The sequence below is a fragment of the Bos javanicus genome, chromosome 18, assembly GCF_032452875.1.
Source record: "Bos javanicus breed banteng chromosome 18, ARS-OSU_banteng_1.0, whole genome shotgun sequence".
Taxonomy (NCBI): domain Eukaryota; kingdom Metazoa; phylum Chordata; class Mammalia; order Artiodactyla; family Bovidae; genus Bos; species Bos javanicus.
This window is the reverse complement of record NC_083885.1, coordinates 39,306,227-39,328,407: the sequence shown is the minus strand read 5'-3', so window position 1 is coordinate 39,328,407 and position 22,181 is coordinate 39,306,227. Positions and strand designations below refer to the sequence as shown.

The 22,181-nt window shown below is 41.2% G+C and overlaps 2 protein-coding genes across 7 annotated transcripts in view; one reads left to right on the top strand and one right to left on the bottom strand.

Annotated features, from left to right (window-relative positions):
• Nucleotides 1-17,495, top strand: part of IST1 (IST1 factor associated with ESCRT-III) — a 39,217-nt gene extending 21,722 nt beyond the window's left edge. For 2 of the 6 annotated variants that reach the window (XM_061387783.1, XM_061387789.1), the window contains exons 2-10: nt 2,306-2,408; nt 2,813-2,993; nt 4,283-4,370; nt 11,017-11,100; nt 11,611-11,721; nt 12,667-12,867; nt 13,650-13,742; nt 14,785-14,833; nt 16,121-17,495. In XM_061387783.1, the coding sequence (XP_061243767.1) occupies nt 2,321-2,408; nt 2,813-2,993; nt 4,283-4,370; nt 11,017-11,100; nt 11,611-11,721; nt 12,667-12,867; nt 13,650-13,742; nt 14,785-14,833; nt 16,121-16,320 (1,095 nt within the window). In that variant the 5' untranslated portion in view covers nt 2,306-2,320 and the 3' untranslated portion in view covers nt 16,321-17,495. The other 4 variants (XM_061387787.1, XM_061387788.1, XM_061387786.1 and 1 more) reach the window with 4 other exon arrangements.
• Nucleotides 17,496-17,868: 373 nt separating this feature from the next.
• The window catches only part of PKD1L3 (polycystin 1 like 3, transient receptor potential channel interacting), a 78,923-nt gene continuing 74,610 nt past the window's right edge, over nt 17,869-22,181 (bottom strand). The window contains 4 exon segments of the mRNA XM_061385795.1: nt 17,869-18,159; nt 18,972-19,103; nt 20,775-20,876; nt 21,312-21,522. Coding sequence (XP_061241779.1) covers nt 18,043-18,159; nt 18,972-19,103; nt 20,775-20,876; nt 21,312-21,522 — 562 coding nt within the window. The 3' untranslated portion in view covers nt 17,869-18,042.

Below are 22,181 nucleotides of genomic sequence, written 5' to 3'. Positions count from 1 at the left end.
ATGCCACGATCTTTGTTTTTTGAATGTTGAGTTTTAAGCCGGCTTTTTCACTCTCCTCTTTGACCTTCATCAGGAGGTTCTTTAATTCCTCTTCGCTTTCTGCCATAAGGGTGGTGTCATCTGCGTCTCTGAGGTTATTGATGTTTATTCCGGCATTTCGCGTGATGTACTCTGCATATGAGTTAAATAAGCCTAGTGACAATATACAGCCTTGATGTATTCCTTTCCCAGTTTGGAACCAGTCCATTGTTCCATGTCTGATTCTAACAGTAACTTCTTGACCTGGATACAGGTTTCTTAGGAGGCAGGTAAGCTGGTCTATTATTCCTATCTCTTTAGCTATGAAAGGGTTTACACCAAGGGGGACCTCCCCGTGCCCCTATCCCTGTGGTCAGCCCCTGCTGACCCACATCTCCACAGGAGGCCCTCCTCCACTAGCAGTTAGTTTTGGTTCAGTCTCCTGTGTGGTCACTGCCCCTCTCCTCTGGGTCTTGCTGTGTGCAAAATTCTGTTTGTGTCCTCCAAGACTGGAGTCTCTGTTTCCCCCAGTCCTTTGGAAGTCCTATAATCAAATCGCACTGGCCCTCAATGCCAGATTCCCTGGGAATTCTCCAGGCTGGGAAGCATGATGTGGGGCTCAGAACTTCTTTGGTATTATTGTTCTGCAGTCTGTGGGTCACCCACCTGGTGGCTATGGGATTTTATTTTATTTTGATTGCACCCCTCCTACGGTGTTAGACCTAACATTTGTTTGGATGTTGGGATTGACTGATGGCTCAGTGGGTAAAGAACCTGCCTGCCAATGCAGCAGACACAGGAGATGCGGGTTCGATTCCTAAGTCAGGAAGATGCTCTAGTGTAGGGCTTGGCAACCGACTCCAGTATTCTTGTCTAGAGAATCCCATGGACTGATTAGTCTGGTGGGGTACAGTCCAAAGGGTCACAGAGTTGGTCTGGACCGAGTGACTAACACTTTTGCTCTTCACTTTTTGTTTGGATGTTACGTTTTGAAGTTCATGTGTCCCTAATTAATAGAAGAAATAGTGCTGATAGAGAATGCATAGTGGTCAATGCACAGTGTTATACCCTAAAGTCTTATGGGTGATACAGGAGTGGTTTTGTTGACTGTAAATCATCTGTTCAGCAAAAGTCTTGGTAAATAATAGCCTTCTGTTGTCGAATTTATTTTATTTTGGTTTTTGTTCTTAATTTTAACTGAAGTATAGTTGATTTACAGTGTCAATTTCTGCTGTACAGCAATGTGATTCTTGTACATATAGATACTTTCTTTTTTAAAAATTCTTTTCCATTATGGTTTATCATAGGATACTGAATTTAGTTCTTTGTGCTACACAATAGGATCCTATTGTTTATCCTTGTTGTTGAATTTTATATTAATACATAAAGGTTTTTTTTTTTTTTTTTAGCTTTTTACCCCTTTGTATATTTCTTCGTGAGTCGATATTAATGATATTTCTGTGATCTTTGGCTGTAGCTTTTTCTAAAGGTTAAGACTTAGGAGGATTTGAGGACTTAAGGTGGTAATATTTTTGAATTTGGATATAAATTTGATAATCTCTTCTTATCACTACCTTTGTGTTTTATGGGAGAGTAGGAGGCCTTCCTGGAGAAGGCAGTGGCACCCCACTCCAGTACTTGCCTGGAAAATCCCATGGGCAGAGGAGCCTGGTAGGCTGCAGTCCATGGGGTCGCTAGGAGTCGGACACGACTGAGCAAGTTCACTTTCACTTTTCACTTTCATGCATTGATTGGAGAAGGAAATGGCAACCCACTCCAGTGTTCTTGCCTGAAGAATCCCAGGGACAGGGAAGCCTGGTGGGCTGCCGTCTCTGGGGTTGCAGAGTTGGACACGACTGAAGCGACTTAGCAGCAGCAGGAGGCCTTCCTGCTTGTTTTTTTATCACCTTACTCCTATGCCAGTACATAGATTAGATACTCATTTCATCCATCACCAAGTTCTTTCATCTCTGTGTTCAAAACATCTCAGTGCAATCACTTCTACCATTACTGCTGACTATCCCATCCTAAGCTGCTTTCATCTTTTGTTTGGACTGCTCTAATAGCCTTGTCCTTGGTCCTCTTACTTCCATTATTATCCTCCCCCAATCAATTCTCCACACAACAGCCAAATGACCTTTAAAAAATGTGAGTCACATGATGTTATTTATCTGAATTTAAAAATTACTCTGGTTTATAATGTGAAATAATTCACTATCTTACTGGTCTTAATTCCTGAACTAATTTTGACTTGAAAGTAATCACCATGCTTCTTATCTTTTCCCAGGAGGAACAACACAGCATGCTGGGCTCTGGATTTAAAGCTGAGCGTTTACGAGTCAATTTGAGATTAGTCATAAACCGTCTTAAACTGTTGGAGAAAAAAAAAAGTGAGTAGTGCATGCTTGCCTTACATTTTTTTTTCTAGAATACATCGTTGAGTCCTAGCACCCTATTATTGGCTCTTTCAGGCTAGCAGTCTGAAGTCTTAGGGATCCCATATCCTCTAAGTTTTGGGTACATTTCTGCTGTCTTTTGTGACTAGTTAGACTGAGTCACTTTGTAACAGGGAAAGGGACATACTCTTTCTATGGAATAGATAAATGACTACACAAACACTATTCTATTCTATTCTATAAATTCTAGAATAGATGAGATGAGACTAAGTTTGCTAAGGAAGAGTGAGCTAGGATATAGTAGAAACACCGACTTTTTTCTTTTGGGGTGGATGTCTGCCTGCAGGCCAGGGCCCATGTACTACTGCTGTGTGACTGGAATGGGATTTGTGCTTTAGCGGAATTGGCCCAGAAAGCAAGGAAAGAGATTGCTGACTATCTGGCTGCTGGGAAAGATGAAAGAGCTCGAATCCGAGTGGAGCACATTATTCGAGAAGACTACCTTGTGGAAGCCATGGAGATCCTGGAACTGTACTGTGACCTGCTGCTGGCTCGATTTGGCCTCATCCAGTCTATGAAGTAAGCTGTTTTGTCCATTTTTTTCCTTCATCAAGGTGTAGTTGATTTCGGAAGAAAATTCACGTATTTAGTGTGTGCAAGTATACAATTTGATGAGTTTGGGCATAGGCATATATATATACCTGTACATGTCATCTTAAGTTAAAAAAGCAGTTGTCATCTCCAAAAATTTCCTTGTATCCCTTTTTTTTGATAACACAACATAAGATCTGCCTTAAACTGTTTAAAAAAAATTTTTTTTTTTTTTTTATTTATTTTTAGCAGCTTTGGGTCTTTGTTGCTGTGCATGGGCTTTGTCTAGTTGTGGCATGCGGGGCTGCCCTCTAGTTGCAGTGCTCCGGTTTCTCTTTGTGGGGGCTTCTCGAGCATGGCCTCGAGAGCTCGTGTGCTTAGTAGTTGTGGCACACGGGCTTGGTTGCTCCGTGGCTTGTGAAATATTCCAGGACCAGAGATCAAACCTGTATCCCCTGCATTGGCAGGTAGATTCTCAACCACTGGACCACCAGGGAAGTCAGTTCTTAAACATTTTTAAGCACTCAGTACAGTACTATTTAACTGTAGGCACAGTGTTATTCAGTAGACCTCTAGATCTTTTTCATTTTGTAGAACTAGAATGAAGTAAGGTATTTTGATTTGAAGATTAAATCAAATCACCTCTGGAATTTGAGAAAGGAGTGTTACTGGCCTCTTGCTGTGTGTGGGGAGCTAGCACTCAGGGACTACCACTTCATGTACCCAATGATGTTTTTCCTCCTGCTCACTTGAAGGCCTGATCTCAGTGTAGACAACTATTGAAAATGTGGAATCTGAAATCAAGAGGCCTGAATTTGAGCCTTGGCTCAACCATTTGCTGACTTTGGGACCATGTGCTGGTTTCTTAGTTTGAGATTTTCCCCCAAAATTGGATGACAGAAATGTCTATAAGCCTAGAGTTATTGTGAGGATCCAGTGAGATTTGTGGTTCATACGGTAAAGATTCTGCCTACAATGCAGGAGACCCGGGTTTAATCCCTGGGTTGGGAAGATCTGGAGAAGGCAATGGCAACCCACTCCAGTATTCTTGCCTGGAAAATCCCATGGATGGAGAAGCCTGGTAGGCTACGATCCATGGGGTCGCAATGAGTCGGACACGACTGAGCAACTTCACTTTCACTTTTCACTTTCAGTGAGATTTGTGAGATCGCCTTAGAGGAGGTTATCAAGTATGTGATACAGATGGGGTTTTGTTTGTTTGAAAGAATATTAAATTTTACTGATTTCCCCCTCCCCTCCCCCCCCCCCTTAATTAGGGAGTTAGATTCTGGTCTGGCTGAATCTGTGTCTACATTGATTTGGGCTGCTCCTCGACTCCAGTCAGAAGTGGCAGAGCTGAAAATTGTGAGTACAACCAGTTTCAGTGATGCAGTAATTTTTCCTGTTGTTACGTTGGTTTATATATGTCACTTCTGCTTACTTGGCCAGGTTATTTTGTACCCTTCTCATGCTGCCTTTGAAAAAGGCTTTGTGAAATGGTTCATAGAATGGAACTGTTCATAGAGTAGCACAGTGTTTTCCAAACTTCAGTAGTTTTTCTAAGAGGCAAAGTTACATATAACCTATGTTTTTTCTTAAATTACTTTTATTGTAATGTCATTTAAGTATGTTTTTAAACAACTGTAAGTCAGTAAAGTTGCAGTAATATTAAGGGAACAGATGTTTTGTTTCATTCATTTGTTCCAGAAATATTTATTGAGTCAATGTTGTGCATTACATGGCTACTGAGAGTGCAGTGGTGAGTAAACTGTGACACCAGCCTTACTCTTGTAGCTTAGAGTCTGGCGGAAGAGACAGACATTAACTGAAAAATTACCTGCCACAACATGGATATGGTACTGACTGCTCAGGTACAAATTCAGTCATTTTCACCTATTTTCTACGTCTTTGCCAGTTATTCACTTGGATATTGTCTCAGTCTTATCTCCCACCTCTCTTATAAAATTTCCTTGTCCTCTGTATATTTAAGAGTCTTTTTAAGTCTCTGAATATCTATTTTTTTAAATAGTCTATTTTTTTTTGTTATTGTTGTTTCATGGCTTCACTGTCTTCTAACTCTAGGAATATTATAGTCTTTCATAAACTTTTCTTGTTTCTCTAATGTTTGTTTACTTCTGTTTCTTAGATTTAAACTGTTTTTATAGTAGAGGCTTTTCTGAAAGGTTTGGCTGTTTATTAAAGACTGAGGTACTGAAAATGGATTGGAACCTCTTGTGTGCTTAGGTGGGTCTTAATGCCAGATGCCAATTTTTTTGTCTTCTTTTTTTTTCCTTCCAGTTTTAATGGGATATAATTGACAATACAGCACTGTATAAATTTAAGATGTACAGCATAATGATTTGACTTATGTCATGAAATGATTATCACAATAATTTTGGTAAACATCCATCATCTCATATTGTTGTTTAGACGCTAGTCATGTCTGACTCTGTGACCCAGTGGACTGCAGCACACCAGGCTTCCCTGTCCTTCAATATCTCCTGGAGTTTGCTGAAACTCACGTCTATTGAGTCGGTGATGCCATCCAACCATCTCATCCTCTGTCACCCGCTTCTTCTGCCTTCAGTCATTCCCAGCATTGGGGTCTTTTCCAGTGAGTCAGTTCTTTGCCTCAGGTGGCCAAAGTATTGGAGCTTAAGCTTCAGCATCAGTCTTTCCAGTGAATACTCAGGACTGATGTCCTTTACAATTGACTGGTTTGATCTCCTTACTGCCCTAGGGACTGAAGAGTCTTCTGCAGGACCACAGTTTAAAAGCATCAGTTCTTTGGTGCTCAGCCTTCTTTATGGTCCAGCTGTCACATCTGTACATGACTACTGGAAAAACCATAGCTTTGACTGTACAGACCTTTGTCAGCAAAGTGATGTCTCTGCTTTTTAATATGCTGTCTAGGTTTGTCATAGCTTTTCTTCCAAGGATCAAGCATCTCATCCATTTGGGCATTTCGCATGATATGCATAATGCATGATATGCTTATTTCACTGCATATCAGTTAAACAAGCAGGGTGACAGTATACACCCTTGACATACTCCTTTCCCAATTTTGAACCAGTTCGTTGTTCCGTGTTTAGCTCTAATGGGGCTTATTGACCTGCATATGGGTTTCTCAGGAGGCAGGTAAGATGGTCTGATATTCCCATCTCTTTATGAATTTTCTGGTTTGTTGTGATCCACACAGTCAAAAGCTTGGATATAGTCAATGAAGCAGAAGTAGATGTTTTTCTGGAATTCTCTTGCTTTTTCTGTGATCCAGCAGATGTTGAAAGTTTGATTTCTGGTTCCTCTGCCTTTTCTAAATTCAGCTTATATATCTGAAAGTTCTCAGTTCATGTACTATTGAAGCCTAGATACAAAATTAAAGAAATAGAAAAAAAGTTTTGTAACGTGAACTCTTTATAATTTACTCCCAACAATTTCATGTATAACATACAGCAGTGTTAATTATATTTATCACTGCATCTCTAGTCCTTATTTATCATTTTAAAATTAATTTTTATTGGAGTATAGTTGCTTTACAATGTTGTTTGTTTCTACTATACAGCAAAATGAGTCAGCCATATGTCTACATATATCCTGCCCCCGCCCCCCTCCTTTGGAGTTCCTTCCTGTTCAGGTCACCACAGTGCATTAAGTAGAGCTCCCTGTGCTGCACAGTATGTTCTCTGTAGTTATCTGTTCTGTATAGAGTATCAATCCCAGTGTCTCAGTTCCTCCCGTCCCCTGCCCTTTCCTCCTTGGTGGCCATATATTTGTTCTCTACCTCTGTGTCTGTTCTTCTTTGCAAATAAGATCATCAATACCATTTTTCTAGATTCTACATATGTGCTTAATATATGATATTTGTTTTTCTCTTTCTGACTGACTTCATCTGTATGACACTCTAAGTCCATCCATATCTCTGCAAATGACTCAACTTCATTCGTTTTATGGCTGAGTGGTATTCCATTTTATCTGTATACCACATCTTCTTTATCCATTCCAAAATTCATGGACAATTAGGTTGCTTCCATGTCCTGGCTATTGTAAATATACTGCTGTGAACATTGGGTACATGTATCTGTTTGAATTATGGTTTCCTCTGGGTTTATGCTCAGTAATGGGATTGCTGGGTCAAAGGGTAATTCTGTTTTAGTTCTTTAAGGACCCTCCATATTGTTTTCCATAAGTAGTTGTATTAATTTACGCTGCCACCAGCAGTGTAAGAGGGTTCCGTTTTCTCCACACCCTCTCCAACATTTATTGTTGGTGGATTTTTTTTTTTTCATGATGGCTATTCTGACCATGGTAAGGTGATACCTTACTGTAGTTTTCATTTGCATTTCTCTAATAATTAGTGATGTTGAGCATCTTTTCATGTATTTGTTGGCCTTCTTACAACTGAAAGTTTGTAGTACCTTTTGACTGCCTTCATCAATTTCCCCTTCTCATCTGTAATCACAAATCTGATCTCTTTTTTTATGAGTTTGTTGCATGTTTGTGTGTTTCTTTTTTAAGTGTAATTGACCTACAGCACTGTGTTGTTCCTGTTACACAATTTAGTGATTTTTCTATACATTTCAGAATGATCATGATAATTCCAGTTATGATATGTCACCATACAAACAGATTAGTTATTGAAGATATTAAGAAGAGATGGCAAGAATACACAGAAGAACTGTACAAAAAAGATCTTCACAACTCAGATAATCACAATGGTGTGATCACTGACCTAGAGCCAGACATCCTGAAATGTGAAGTCAAGTGGGCCTTAGAAAGCATCACTACGAACAAAGCTAGTGGAGGTGATGGAATTCCAGTTGAGCTATTCCAAATCCTGAAAGATGATGCTGTGAAAGTGTTGCACTCAATATGCCAGCAAATTTGGAAAACTCAGCAGTGGCCACAGGACTGGAAAAGGTCAATTTTCATTCCAATCCCAAAGAAAGGCAATGCCAAAGAATACTCAAACTACTGCACAATTACACTCATCTCACACGCTAGTAAAGTAATGCTCAACATTCTCCAAGCCAGGCTTCAGCAATATGTGAACCGTGAACTTCCTGATGTTCAAGCTGGTTTTAGAAAAGGCAGAGGAACCAGAGATCAAATTGCCAACATCCTCTGGATCATGGAAAAAGCAAGAGAGTTCCAGAAAAACATCTGTTTCTGCTTTATTGACTATGCAAAGCCTTTGACTGTGTGGATCACAATAAACTGTGGAAAATTCTGAAAGAGATGGGAATACCAGACCACCTGATCTGCCTCTTGAGAAATTTGTATGCAGGTCAGGAAGCAACAGTTAGAACTGGACATGGAACAACAGACTGGTTCCAAGTAGGAAAAGGAGTTTGTCAAGGCTGTATATTGTCACCCTGTTTATTTAACTTATATGCAGAGTACATCATGAGAAACGCTGGACTGGAAGAAACACAAGCTGGAATCAAGACTGCCGGGAGAAATATCAATAACCTCAGATATGCAGATGACACCACCCTTATGGCAGAAAGTGAAGAGGAACTGAAAAGCCTGTTGATGAAAGTGAAAGAGGAGAGTGAAAAAGTTGGCTTAAAGCTCAACATTCAGAAAACGAAGATCATGGCATCCGGTCCCACCACTTCATGGGAAATAGATGTGGAAACAGTGTCAGACTTTATTTTTCTGGGCTCCAAAATCACTACAGATGGTGACTGCAGCCATGAAATTAAAAGACGCTTACTCCTTGGAAGGAAAGTTATGACCAACCTAGATAGCATATTCAAAAGCAGAGACATTACTTTGCCAACAAAGGTTCATCTAGTCAAGGCTATGGTTTTTCCTGTGGTCATGTATGGATGTGAGAGTTGGACTGTGAAGAAGGCTGAGCGCCGAAAAATTGATGCTTTTGAAGTGTGGTGTTGGAGAAGACTCTTGAGAGTCCCTTGGACTGCAAGGAGATCCAGCCAGTCCATTCTGAAGGAGATCAGCCCTGGGATTTCTTTGGAAGGAATGATGCTAAAGCTGAAACTCCAGTACTTTGTCCACCTCATGCGAAGAGTTGACTCATTGGAAAAGACTCTGATGCTGGGAGGGATTGGGGGCAGGAGGAAGAGGGAACAACAGAGGATGAGATGGCTGGATGGCATCACTGACTTGATGGACATGAGTCTCAGTGAATTCCGGGAGTTGGTGATGGACAGGGAGGCCTGGTGTGCTGCGATTCATGGGGTCGCAAAGAGTCGGACACGACTGAGCGACTGGACTGATCTAATCTGATCTGATATTCTCAAAACTGTACATTTCCTGCTCATGACTCATTTGTTTTGCAAATGGAACTTTGTATCTCTTAATCCCTCTGTTTCCTCTTCCTGCTCCCCTCTTGTAACCACTTTATCTATAACTGTTTCTGTTTTGTTTGTTCATTTGTTTTTTAGAATTTCACATATAAGGAAGATCATATGATATTGTATTTCTCTGACTTATTTCACTTAGCATAATACCCTACAGGTCCATCCATGTTGTTGCAAATTGCAAGATTTCATTTTTTTTTTAAGTGGGTGAGTAATATTCCATTGCATATATATACCTCATCTTTATTCATCTATTGATGGTCACTTGGTTTGATTCCATATCTTGGCTGTTGTAAATAATTCTGCATTGAGAATAGGTGTGGATATGTCTTTTCTAATTAGTGTTTTCATTTACTTTGGATAAGTACCCAGGATTGGAATTACTGGATCAGATATTAGTTCTATTTTTAATCTTTTGAGGAATCTCCATACTGATCTCCATAGTGGCCACACCAATTTACATTCCCACCAACAGTGTATGAGTGTTCCTTTTTCTCCACATCACCACCAACACTTAATTGTTGTTTTTTTTGATAGCCCTTCTGAGAGGTGTAAGGGGATATCTCATTGTGGTTTTGATTTGCATTTCCTTGATTAGTGATTTTGAGCGTCTTTTCATGTGCCTGTTGGCCATCTGTAGGTGTCTTTGGAAAAATGTCTATCTGCCACTTTTCTAATTGGATTGTTTTTTGGTGTTGAGTTGTATGAGTTCTTTGTGTATTTTGGATAATGACCCCTTATCAGATACATTGTTTGTGAATACCTTCTCCCACCAGTAGATGTAGCCTTTTTATTTTGTTGATAGTTACTTTCACTGTACAAAAGCTTTTTAGTAGGATATAGTATCATTTGTATATTGTTGCTTTTGTTTCTTGTGCCTGAGACATAACCCAAAAGAATATTATTAAGACCAGTGTCAGAAAAAATACTCCCATATTTTTTCCTAGAAGTTTTATGGTTTCACATCTTATGTTTAAGTCTTTAATCCATCTTGAATTCATTTGTGTATGGGTTGAGAGAGTAGTCCAGTTTTCCCAGTATCGTTTATTGAAAAGGCTATCTTTTTCATGTTCTTGCCTCCTTTGTTGTAAATGAATTGCCCATGTAACTATGGGTTCATTCTTGAACTCTCCATTCTGTTCCATTGATCTCTTTGTTTTCTTTGTGTGTGTGCGCACGTGCATGTGCCAGTACATAGTGTTTTGATGACTGTGCTTTTTTAGCATAGCTTGAAATCAGGGAGCATGATACTTCCGGCACCAATTCATTGTTAGATAATTTAAGCCATTTCTCAAGGGCCTCGAGACTGTCAGGAACTAGTTTCCTTTCCGTGGGTTGGTTATTTTCCTCAGAGAGAAATTTTCCGATCTTCTACATGGAAGGTACAAGCTAGTTAGCTGCATTTTTGAGAGCATGGGCGAGAAGGAAGCCAAAGGTATCATTCTCTTGGGGAAGACTTTCATTTAATTCTCCTGTTCCAGTAGATATTTCTGGTCTCTGCTGTGCAGTTCAGTGGATGGATGAATAAACAATAACTAAATGAATTAATATGTACCTTTTAAGGCTTTGCAGGTCCAGTCTTTTGGAAATCCTGAGTAGAAGTGTGTTTGCCGTTGATTGGAGAAAGCTTGAAGCCTCTTGTAGGAGTGGTTTCCATTTTTATTTACTGTTCTTTTTCTCTGTAGGTTGCTGATCAACTCTGTGCCAAGTATAGCAAGGAATATGGCAAGTTATGTCGGACCAACCAGATTGGAACTGTGAATGATAGGGTAATGAATGTACTTGTTAAACATGGACCAGTGGGTGGGGTGGGAGCAGGTTATTTTACTGCCTGCAGTGTTTCTAGTGGGTATCACTGTAATGCAGCATTCATTTAAGATTGCACATTTCATGGAGAGATGGCTGGCTGGCAGTGCAGTCGGTCAACTCCTTAACCCTGCCCGACACCTCTGATTGTGAAGCTCTGTCATCCTGCGTCATTCCTGATTCTGTCCCCTGTCCTTTGTGCCACTTTTGATGGAGGTAGAAGTGAGGTGGGGAGAAAGATGGGTGAATTCAGACGTGGAATGCCACAGTGTCAGTCTTTGGGCATAAGTAACCAGAGTGTGAGACATACATGCATGTTGTGCTTTGTGACTGAAGAAAAGAATAACTGGTTGGAACTCTTCTTTTCTCTCCATTGACTTGTAAAATGAGAGAAACAAAGTTTTAAAGTGATACAGGATAGGCTTAGGCTGGTTTATACAGATGCATGTTAACCCTGGATCTTTCACTTACAGCTAATGCACAAACTGAGTGTGGAGGCCCCACCCAAAATCCTAGTGGAGAGATACCTGATTGAAATTGCCAAGAACTACAATGTGCCCTATGAGCCCGACTCTGTGGTCATGGTGAGTTTAAGAGTCCTTAGAATACAAAAGAAAATGCGTCTCTCTAGATCACTGTCTTTGAAAAAGAAGCATATTCTTTGCACTCAAGTTTGCATGTGGGAGTTGAAGCCTTTGTCCAGTTAGTGGTTTTGGGGTAGCAATAAATAAGCCTGCATCTCTCTCACAGAATGTTTAAGGATCAGAAGAGATGAATGACTAAAAGCACTTTGAAAAGGTACAGACTTTGATACAAATATAAAATGGCATTATTGCTACTTCTCAGTGAAGTTCAAGGAACTGGGTAGCAAGAAAAGCCCCAAGACCCAGAATTGATCTTGAAACATTTTTCGGGCACCTGCCATGTGCCCCAGAAAGCTGAGAATACAGAAAAGATATAAACAAGGCCACTGTCCTAAGAGGCTTACAGTGAAAGGCAAATATGGAAGTAGTAATTCAGAGGTTACGGTTGATGGGGGATAGTAGATGTTTTGGTGTGCTGCTCAGATGACCCTCCCCCCTACTCCCCGCCCCAGTTACAGACACACTTCAGGACAGAAGCATTTATTCCTCCATCTCTTTGATGACTGGTGGCTCACACAGCTGAGTGGCCCTCCAGTGGTCGCCCTCTTAGAAGAGAGCTTCCTTACCCAGGGTCTTTCCTGGGGGAAGCTTGTATCTGGTCATTGCAGGGGATTAAAGACTGCCCCATTGCCCCAGTTGGGAACATGTGCTGTAGGCCTGTCCTAGCTCCAGAACTCTCTGAGGGAATTAGCCAAGCCTTCTGTTGTGAAGGCATGGCAGCCCAACTTCTTACTTTGCTCAGGCCTGCTTCCTTCATCCCACAGGTCTCTATCCCAAGAGACCTCTCCAATAAACTTCGGTCAAACTGGTCTCCCATCTCAGAGCTTCCTGGGGAACCTAGTCTGTGACAGGGCCTGATGATATGGGTTTCTCTCTTTTTCTTAGGCAGAAGCTCCTCCTGGAGTAGAGACAGATCTTATTGATGTTGGATTCACAGACGATGTGAAGAAAGGGGGTCCTGGAAGAGGAGGTGGAGGCGGCTTCACAGCACCAGTTGGTGGACCTGACGGAACAGTGCCAATGCCTATGCCTATGCCTATGCCATCTCCAAACACTCCTTTCTCATACCCTCTTCCAAAGGGACCTGTAAGTATACATACAAGTAACTGTGGATGTAAACTCTAGAAAATGTAATAGATGACAAGCTGGTTCTGTGAGCGCACTCAGGAATTATAGGTAACATTTGGTATAGTTTATTGATTATACTGTGGAAAAAAACAGCATTGGGATTTGGAGAAAGTCTTTTGGTTAACCTACAGGTAATGAAGCAGGAAAATCTAGAGAGATGGTGCTAGAAAAAACTTTGTGTAGGTTTTCTGGGACTTGTAGGTATACTGGTAGCTTTTTCCAAAATTGAATAATCATCACTCATTACCAAGTAGAAAAACATCTGTTGTAAACACAAAGATGAAAGTCACTGCTAGTAAGAAAGTCTGGGGACTTTCCTGGTAGTCCAGTGGTCAAGACTCATGCTTCCACTGCGGGGGCGTGGGTTCAATTCCTGGTTGGGAACTATGATCCCACATGTAGTGTGGCACCCCCACCTCCCCAAAGAAAGTGATAGTAATCTCTGTTTGTGGACATAAAAGCAATTAGTAATTTGATGAATAAATAGTTTTTGGCTACAGGTCTTTAAAAATCTAGGTCTTCCTGATCACATGTTGTCATGTCCTTTTAGGCACTTTTTTCTTTGGGGGCTCTTGAATACACATTAAAATAACTATCTTAAATATATATTATTCAATATGAATATATTCACAGTGAGAAAACAGTTGTATACACACGTATTTATTTCTCTCTTCCCATATACATACTTCAAAAATTGCAGATGGGGCAGTGTCTCTTATGTTGCCTTTCTCCTCTTGCAGTCGGATTTCAATGGATTGCCAGTGGGAACTTATCAGGCCTTTCCCAATATTCATCCACCTCAGATTCCAGCAACTCCCCCATCGTATGAATCTGTAAGTGCCTGAGCCTTTTATAAGCAGCAGGAGAGTGAATCCCAGGAAGAGAGCAAAATAATGGCCACAGGGAAGGCAAAGTTTTGATCAACTCCTAGTACTGGCATTGCTGTATGCTTTGGATTTTTGTGTTGCTTTAATATTACCCTGGAAATGGGGCGTGGTGGTGGCGGCAGCATCATTGGTGGCAATGCTTTGTCTGCAGTTAAAAGCCCAGGAATCAGGAAGGAGCTGCAGACCCTAGAAAGTTCTAGTGAGGCACTTTATCATTTTTTTTTTAATAGTAACTAGACTGAGAATCATTTTGACCTGGTACAGTCTTGGTGGTAGAATATAATTACAATACCAGTTTTATAAATTCTCAACACCTTATAAAGGAATAACAGCCATATATTTGTATTAAACAGAAGTACCAAGTTTAGTAAATTTTGGCCTATAGCATTAATTTTAGTCTTATACTTAAAACTGGCTGGTATCAGTAATATGCTAATAATGCCTTGAACTGTACATGGTTGTCACAGCTTTGGTTCAGAATTAGATGACTTTCCTGCCAGCCTTCTTTCCTCATCTAGGGAGATTCCCCTGTTCCTGAGCTTGCTTAGTGTCCTTTCCTTTGGTTTTTACCTTGGGCCTGAGTTTTTATGTTTTGGCTTTGCACGCATTGAAGCTTTGCCCACAACTGTTCCTAGGAAGGAAGTAGATGATCTATATTAGTATTTGAGGACTTGATTCTTGGAGGTGAATTGGTGGTTTAGAATGCTTTCTCACTGTCTGGAAGGTGAAGGTATCAGATTAAAGAGAGATGTTAATGATGTAAGAATTTTCTTTTCCTTTGGTTGGCAGTTAAAGAGTTCAACATAGTATCTGTCTGGTGGGAAGGAGATCAGGAAAGGAGTACAGGGGGGCAGAGGGGCAGTTTCTTGGAGCAGGTTTGTTGATTTTGCTGAGCAGCTTAGCTTTTGCCACACACATGGGCCTATACCATTACCTTCACCAGTGAGGCCATTGCTTTCTCTTCTGGTAATGATCTCTTGTGTTTCAGGTTGATGACATTAATGCTGATAAGAATGTGTCTTCTACACAGATTGTTGGTGAGTGTGAGTCAGAAATCCTTTGAAGGTTTTCTCAGTACTGAACCCTTTGTTGTTTGTGTTTTCTCATCACTGTTCCTTCCTCAGATTGTTTTTATGCTTGTGGGATTCTACCCACATGCCCCATTGTCTCCCCACATGCAGTATGGTGCAAACAGAACTCAGGATTTCCCACTTCCAAAAAGAAAAGGTCTATCCTAGCTCCAAGGGATCTCCCAAATTACCTTTTTCTGTTAATAGTTATCATTATTCTTTGTCACCTTCTGGTTGTCCATCACCCTCAAGTTCTTTATGTTCCTGCTGCTTCAACTGCCACTTTGCTTGGAAATACCAAAAAAGTTTTTAAGTTTGGGCATTAAAGAGGAGGAAAGAGGCCATATATCATGAGTGAATGGCTTAATGATTTTTCACAAAGCAAGCATGTTCATGGAGCCATTCACTGAAAAAATACTACCAGCACTCCAGAAACTCGTTGGTGGGGGGGAGGGTTACTTAAAAAAATTTTTTTTTAAAATCTTTTATTTTATATTGAGGTATAGCCAATTAACAATGTTGTGACAGTTTCAAGTGAACAGTGAAGGGACCCAGCCATACATACACATGTATCCATTCTCCCCAGAGAAACATACACTTTTTAAAATTGGGGACGGTTTTATTGAGGTATAATTTACATATAAAAAAATACAGAAATGTATATTACCATTTTTTAGATGTATCTACACACATATTATGTAACCACCACCTTAGTAAAGGGAACATTTCCATCACCCCAGAAAGTTACCTTGTGTTCCTTCCCAGAGGCAAGCACTGTTCTTATTTTCTAGAACTTCGATAGAAATGGAAACGTACAGTAGGTAGAGAGGGTGATGATTTTAACTTGTTAAATATAAAATGGAAGATTAGAAACAAGATCACATTCCATTACATTGAACAGTGTGGATGTTAACATTCCTTATACATTTTTTTGCTCTTCCCAGTACAATTCTAGTACCACTCCTTGGACTTTCTTATTACGGGAGCAGACCTTTGTGAAAGGGGAACAGTCCATTTAAATCAATCCTGTGTGCCTAAGCCCTATGCACCACACTTTGACTTCCCCTTAAACTTTTTCTCACTGTAGGAAAATAAAACAGATATATTCAACTATAATTAGAAAATCTAGCCGTTAATTGTCCTGAAAATTTTTGCTGACTTCTAGAACTTTTTTTTTTTTTAAAGCAGTGTTTCCTTCTGGGCTTTGAGCTGTTTCTCTGGTGTGTGTAACATTATGTTCCTTACTCTGATTAGGTCCTGGGCCCAAGCCAGAGCCTCCTGCAAAGCCTGCTTCAAGGCTCACAGAGACCTACGACAACTTTGTACTGCCAGAGCTGCCGTCTGTGCCAGACACACTCCCAACTGCATCTGCTGGTGCCAACACCTCAGCGTCAGAGGACATTGACTTCGATGATCTTTCCCGGAGATTTGAGGAGCTAAAAAAGAAAACATAGGCCTCCTAAACCAGGCAAGGTCCAAGTTCTGGGAGTTGAGACTGAGCAGTTTTTCCTTGTAACAAAGAATCTCCATGAAATTGTTTTATCTGTTAACCATCACTGAGCACACTCTCCCTCTGGGCTCTCTTCCTGCTCTACCAGACTCTGCTGCTTTCCAGTTCTCCATTGCTCCCAAGAGACTAACAACTGGGGATGATGAGGTTGGAGCAGCTGGCTCCTGGCAGCCTTTCTTGTCCGTTTCCTGTCAGTGTGATCCCCGGTTCTCTCCTTCCTGTCCCACCATCCCTCCACAGGGCAATGAGAACGTGAAATCATTGTGGGGAGAGATGGCTGGATGGTGGTGGAGAGGACTTCCTGAAGCGTCTCAGCTCTGTGCTGAGGTACCAGACTTAGAAACAAATCCTCTGTACAGAGGGATTTGTGATGAGTGAGATTCAAGGCCAAGGTGTGTATTTTCACGCTCTTAACATGAATGGGGGAGAGAAAAAAATGGCTCAGGAAGCCATTATAATAGTTCTCAGAAGCTGGGTCTTCTCATTGACATGCACACTACTCCTTGCTGCAGGGCACTGTTCCATCTGGATCCAGTTACAAAGTTTATTTGGAAAGCTGAAGGCCTCTCTTAGTTCTACTGGATTCTCAGGGAGCCCTCTGTGGCCTTTGCTTTATTTTGAGTGCTATGTTTCCCTTTTAATAGAGGGCAGCACTGTGTAAATTCCTGTTTTTCCCCCATGGCATTCTGTTGGATTGCATTTGGCTATGTACTGAGCAGAAGTCACCAGTCAAGGCTAAGGTGGGCTTCCAGTAGCCTTAATTAGAAATATTCAAGTCTCTTGAGTAGTGAGCTGGAAAGCCTACAGATTATTGAAGAGGGATTCCTGTTTTCATTTGAAGACTTTATGATCAAGAAAACCTCTACAAACTGATCTCAAATAAATATTTGGTGCCTGTGTGGCTCTAATTGTTTTGCTGCTTCCCTCAATGGATGAGACTAACCCTTTTGCCCCCTAGTTAAGGCCATCTTTCCCCACAAGGGTGGCGCTGGGATCAGAAGATATGACTTCGGCTTCTGTGTGGTAAATCTGTAGATACTCCATTCAAGCAACTTTAATGTTTTTGGTTGATTTGTATCTCATGGCTCAGTAGCTGCTAATAAAGTTAAAAATATTGTGCCCTGGTTTCTCCACTGTTTGGGTAAAATGATGAGGGGAAAATTCAGCTTTTAGTGGAGAGTATTTTAAGCAAGTAACTAATATTGGGTACAAGCCAGACCTTACTTTTGCTCCCTGGATATTGTGGATGGACAGTTGGGGAGTAAGAAGCCCGTTTTGATCTCTGTATGTAAGCCCAGATAGTAATCTGGGAGCTGGCATGGTTACTTCTCTGTGACAGCGCTCCCCTGAGCCAGATCTCATGCTTGTGTCTTTGATTATAAAGTTGGAGTGAGCTTACTTGTGACTCGTATTTTTGGAACATGAATGGTAAGTGCTGTCTAAGTTGCTGCTGGGCAGCAGAGTTGGTTCATCCTGCATCACCCTTGTAGTGTTAACCCTTTTCTGGTAGTGCCAAGGGGATTTTTGATTCTTCACTAGGAAAATTAACAAAGTATACTATAAACATTTCCTAAAGTACACCATGCAAAGATCAGTGTTAATATACTCAGAAGTAATAAGCCACGTGAGGAGGCAACAGGATTAAGGTAACTCACCTTTTAAACCTTCATTTGTCCATGGCTGTTGCTGTTAGGGCTGTTTGCTTACATGCGCTCTGATGCTGCCGGATCCCTAACAAACTTGACAGCTTCAGCAGCAGCATATCCATCAGTGTGGCCTCTCTCTCAGTCTGCTGGAACACAAAAGGAAAAAAGTGAGGAAACTGAAGTTGTTGTTAATGTTGGAAGGAAAAAGTACCAAAGATGTAATTTTTAAAAGTAGATATAAAGATAGTTTCCTTTAATGGTTTATTGTCAGGCCTTGTCAGCAGTGTTTCTGCTACTTAACAGTTGAGAACCAGATATTTTAGGACACTGGATATAGAACATAACGTCAGTCGCTCAGTCGTGTCCAACTCTTTGTGACCCCCTGGACTGCAGCACACCAGGCTTCCCTGTCCATCACCAACTCCCGGAGCTTGTTCAAACTCATGTCCATCGAGTTGGTGATGCCATTCAACCACTTCATTCTTTGTCGTCCCCTTCTCCTCCTGCCTTCAGTCTTGCTCAGCATCATGGTCTTTTCCAGTGAGTCCATTCTTGGCATCAGGTGGCCAAAGTATTGGAGGTTCAGCATCAGTCCTTCCAATGAATATTCAGGACTGATTTCCTTTAAGATTGACTGGTTTGGTCTCTTTGCCCTCCAAGGGACTGTTAAGAGTCTTCTCCAACACCACATTTCAAAAGCATCAATTCTTCAGCGCTCAGCTTTCTTTATGGTCCAACTCTCACATCCATACATGACTACTGGAATAATGTACTTTTAGTAAATTGGGTTTCCTAGTAAAATGGTTGACAGCAGTATGGAGACTAATAAAGGGAATATGCTGATACCGTGTGTTATATCAATCTATAATCTTAAGAAGAGCTAAATCTGAGCTTTTCCAGGGATAAAAAATCATGATACAGCTTATAGCTTAGTTACTGAGTTACTTACCTTAAGGGATTTCCTTTCTTTACCAAAGGCCATTAAAATGGCAGAAATGAAAAGGTTAATGATCACAAGTACCATCAAAACAACATAGGTGAAGATAAGAAAGGAGCCCAGGACTGGGTTTACAGCAGTAACCTGAAAAGACAATGGAACACTTTGGGTTTAAACACTGATAGTTTAATTTCTGCTTTAAAAATGTAAAATATGTGCTAATACTTTGGATATATTCACGTAAGAAAATACTTCTGCCTGGTGGAAACTAGAAAAGCAAAAATACTAAAAAGGAAAATACTTTTGAGTGGACAGAAGAGCAAGAGTGACTGACTCTAAGAGTATATAAATAATTATGCCTTCGGGGCTTCCACAAGAAGATAACAGGTAAGTTGTAGTAATGACTCATGGGAATTTCCTGGCAGTGCATTGCTTATGACTCTGCACTTTCATGGGCTTCCCTGGTGGCTCAGATGGTAAAGCGTCTGCCTGCAACGCGGGAGTCCTGGATTTAAACCCCAGGTTGGGAAGATCCCCTGGAGAAGGAAGTGGCAACCCACTCCAGTACTCTTGCCTAGAAAATTCCATGGACTGAGGAGACTGGTAGGCAACAGTCCATGGGGTCGCAAAGAGCCATGACTGACTTTTCTTTCTTTCTTTCTGCACTTTCACTGCTGCGTGCCCAGGTTCAGTCCCTGGTTGGGGAACTAAGATCCCACAAGCTGTGCAGCTAAATAAATAGACTCAAAGCCCTTGTGAGTTTTGGCAAATCTAGAAAATACATCTAAATACAGAAGCTTCGAGGAATAGCAAGAGTGTATTGAAAGAATACATAGAAACCAGAAATGATAATGGAGATGGTCTCTGCTATTCCATGCAATTTCTGTTCTTAACATAGGATATCAGAATGATAAGCTTTGATCAAAATCTTGCCAGTTTCACTAATCTGAATTGGAATCAGAGAGTTTTTTCTCCCTGATCAAATCTATATATGCTAGTTTTGGGGACCCAAAACCTCATCTGTGTTTCCTACTTTATTTTTTATGTCAAATAGAAAGGGATTTGTGTAGGTAGTTCCTGGGGGGAAAATGACACCCCTCTGTGACATTCAGTTCAGTTCATTTCAGTCGCTCAGTCGTGTCCAGCTCTTTGCGACCCCATGAATCGCAGCACGCCAGGCCTCCCTGTCCATCTCCAACTCCCAGAGCTCACTCAGATTCACGTCCATCGAGTCAGTAATGCCATCCAGCCATCTCATCCTCTGTCATCCCCTTCTCCTGCCCCCAATCCCTCCCAGCGTCAGAATCTTTTCCAGTGAGTCAACTCTTCGCATGAGGTGGCCAAAAGTACTGGAGTTTCAGCTTTAGCATCATTCCTTCCAAAGAAACCCCAGGGCTGATCTCCTTCAGAAGATCTGTGACATTAGTATTTGTAAACATAAATACTGTAATTCTTTGTGGAAATGTACCTCCCTAATTATTTCAGGTCATTTCCAGCTGTACACTTCAAAAGGCTATTGAGAAAGCAGCAGCAATCATGTTATTTTGTCTTAAGTATGAGAGCCCTGTGTCTTTGGCAGTAAGATTGAGGATACAAGAAATGAGGTATGTGGGACTATGTGGTTAGAAAAGGAGATAACAGCCACTCAAAAGCTGTATCTATAGGTAGTACCATAAAATGATGGCAAAGGTTCTAAATTTCTCCCTTTTCCAGCATGTAATGGTACAGCAGAGGTTGCTTTTATAAGCAGTTCTCGTTTGATGTATTAAACCAAACATAATTCTGCAAGGAAACCAGGAAGAGAGTTTTTTTTACCTCCTTGTGATGAGAGATTCCCATGAGGAGACTGACAACAGTTACTGCTGAACTGAGAAAAGTTCGGTAGTCGGAGATGCTCCATCCAAACAGTAGGTTAAACTGAAAAAGAACAGTCAGGTGGGGTTGGCAAGCAGCAGAGGGGGCTGCAGTGTGGGTCCTGAGATGGTTATAATGATGAGGTCAATGTAGACCCAATGGAATGGAAATTAAAGAATATCCTTAGCAGCCATTCAAATTACTGTGCCTAAAAACTACAGAATTCCTTTGTGATTAGTGTTTTCATATAAATTTACTTGACTTTCATATCTTGTGAGTTAAAATGTTATCCCCATTTTAAAGATGAGAGAAATGTCTTGAGCTTATAATACTGCTGGTTAAATATGGACATAACACAACTAAAACCAGCTCTTTACTATCTTCTCCAAAACACTGCCAGCTTGGACTGTGACTTTCCATTTAGCAACCTTTTCTAAGGAAGCAGCATGTACTCCAAGACCACAGCACTCAGGACAACACACTAGGACGGGTGCTTACCACAATGGCGTAGCCTGTCAGCAGGATCAAGATGACCAGCAAGAAGCCCACGACCTCATCCCAGGCTCTGCTGAGTGTTCTGCCAATGACCCGCACCCTGGGGTTTTGATACAGCAGGCTCCATAGCTGAACTGTTGCCAAAAGAACTAGGAAACCCATGAGGTGAATGACAGCTGAGTTGACTTTAACTGCCTCATAGAAGTTGATGAACCTGTACCAAGGAAAGCAGACACTCAGTATGAAGTCTGTGCCATCAATTCCTGTGATGTCAGTGTCTCCAGGGCTCCTCCTGCTCAAGTGCAGCAGCTCTGTAAGTCCCATTCTTGTTGGCAGAAAACGCTTCTTTCCAGTGTGGCTTCCCGTGGATGTGAGCACACTGGCACAAGGCCACATACTCGACTGGGAGCAGTGCTGTAGAAACCTTGGAATGCAGCCTCTAGCTGGTTACTCCTGATTCATCCTATCTATCCTGAGTCTGGAGTTATCAAGAATCGGGGCCAGCCTCCACCACTGCTCTAGTTTCAGATCTCTCCTTTCAGAAGAGATGTGTTAACCTAACGAGATGTATAATAATGCCAGTCTGTTTTCTGTAACACTTTAATCCTATGTTGTTCTCTAACAGTGGTAATTGATCCTCTAATAGATTTAACAGTGCTGAGTAGAGAGATGATTAAACTATAGAAGTAAGGGGTGGTTGGTTTCTGTAGTTATGTGAGAGATGCATTGATAATTTTACGTTGCAGCAACTAGGTTACTTGGAAAGACCTCCACAGACATGAGTGAACTGGCACTTTTATTGTGATAAGATGTAGGCAGTGCCACACAGCAGGCAGGACCTCGGTGCCAACACCATTCAAACTGCACACTACA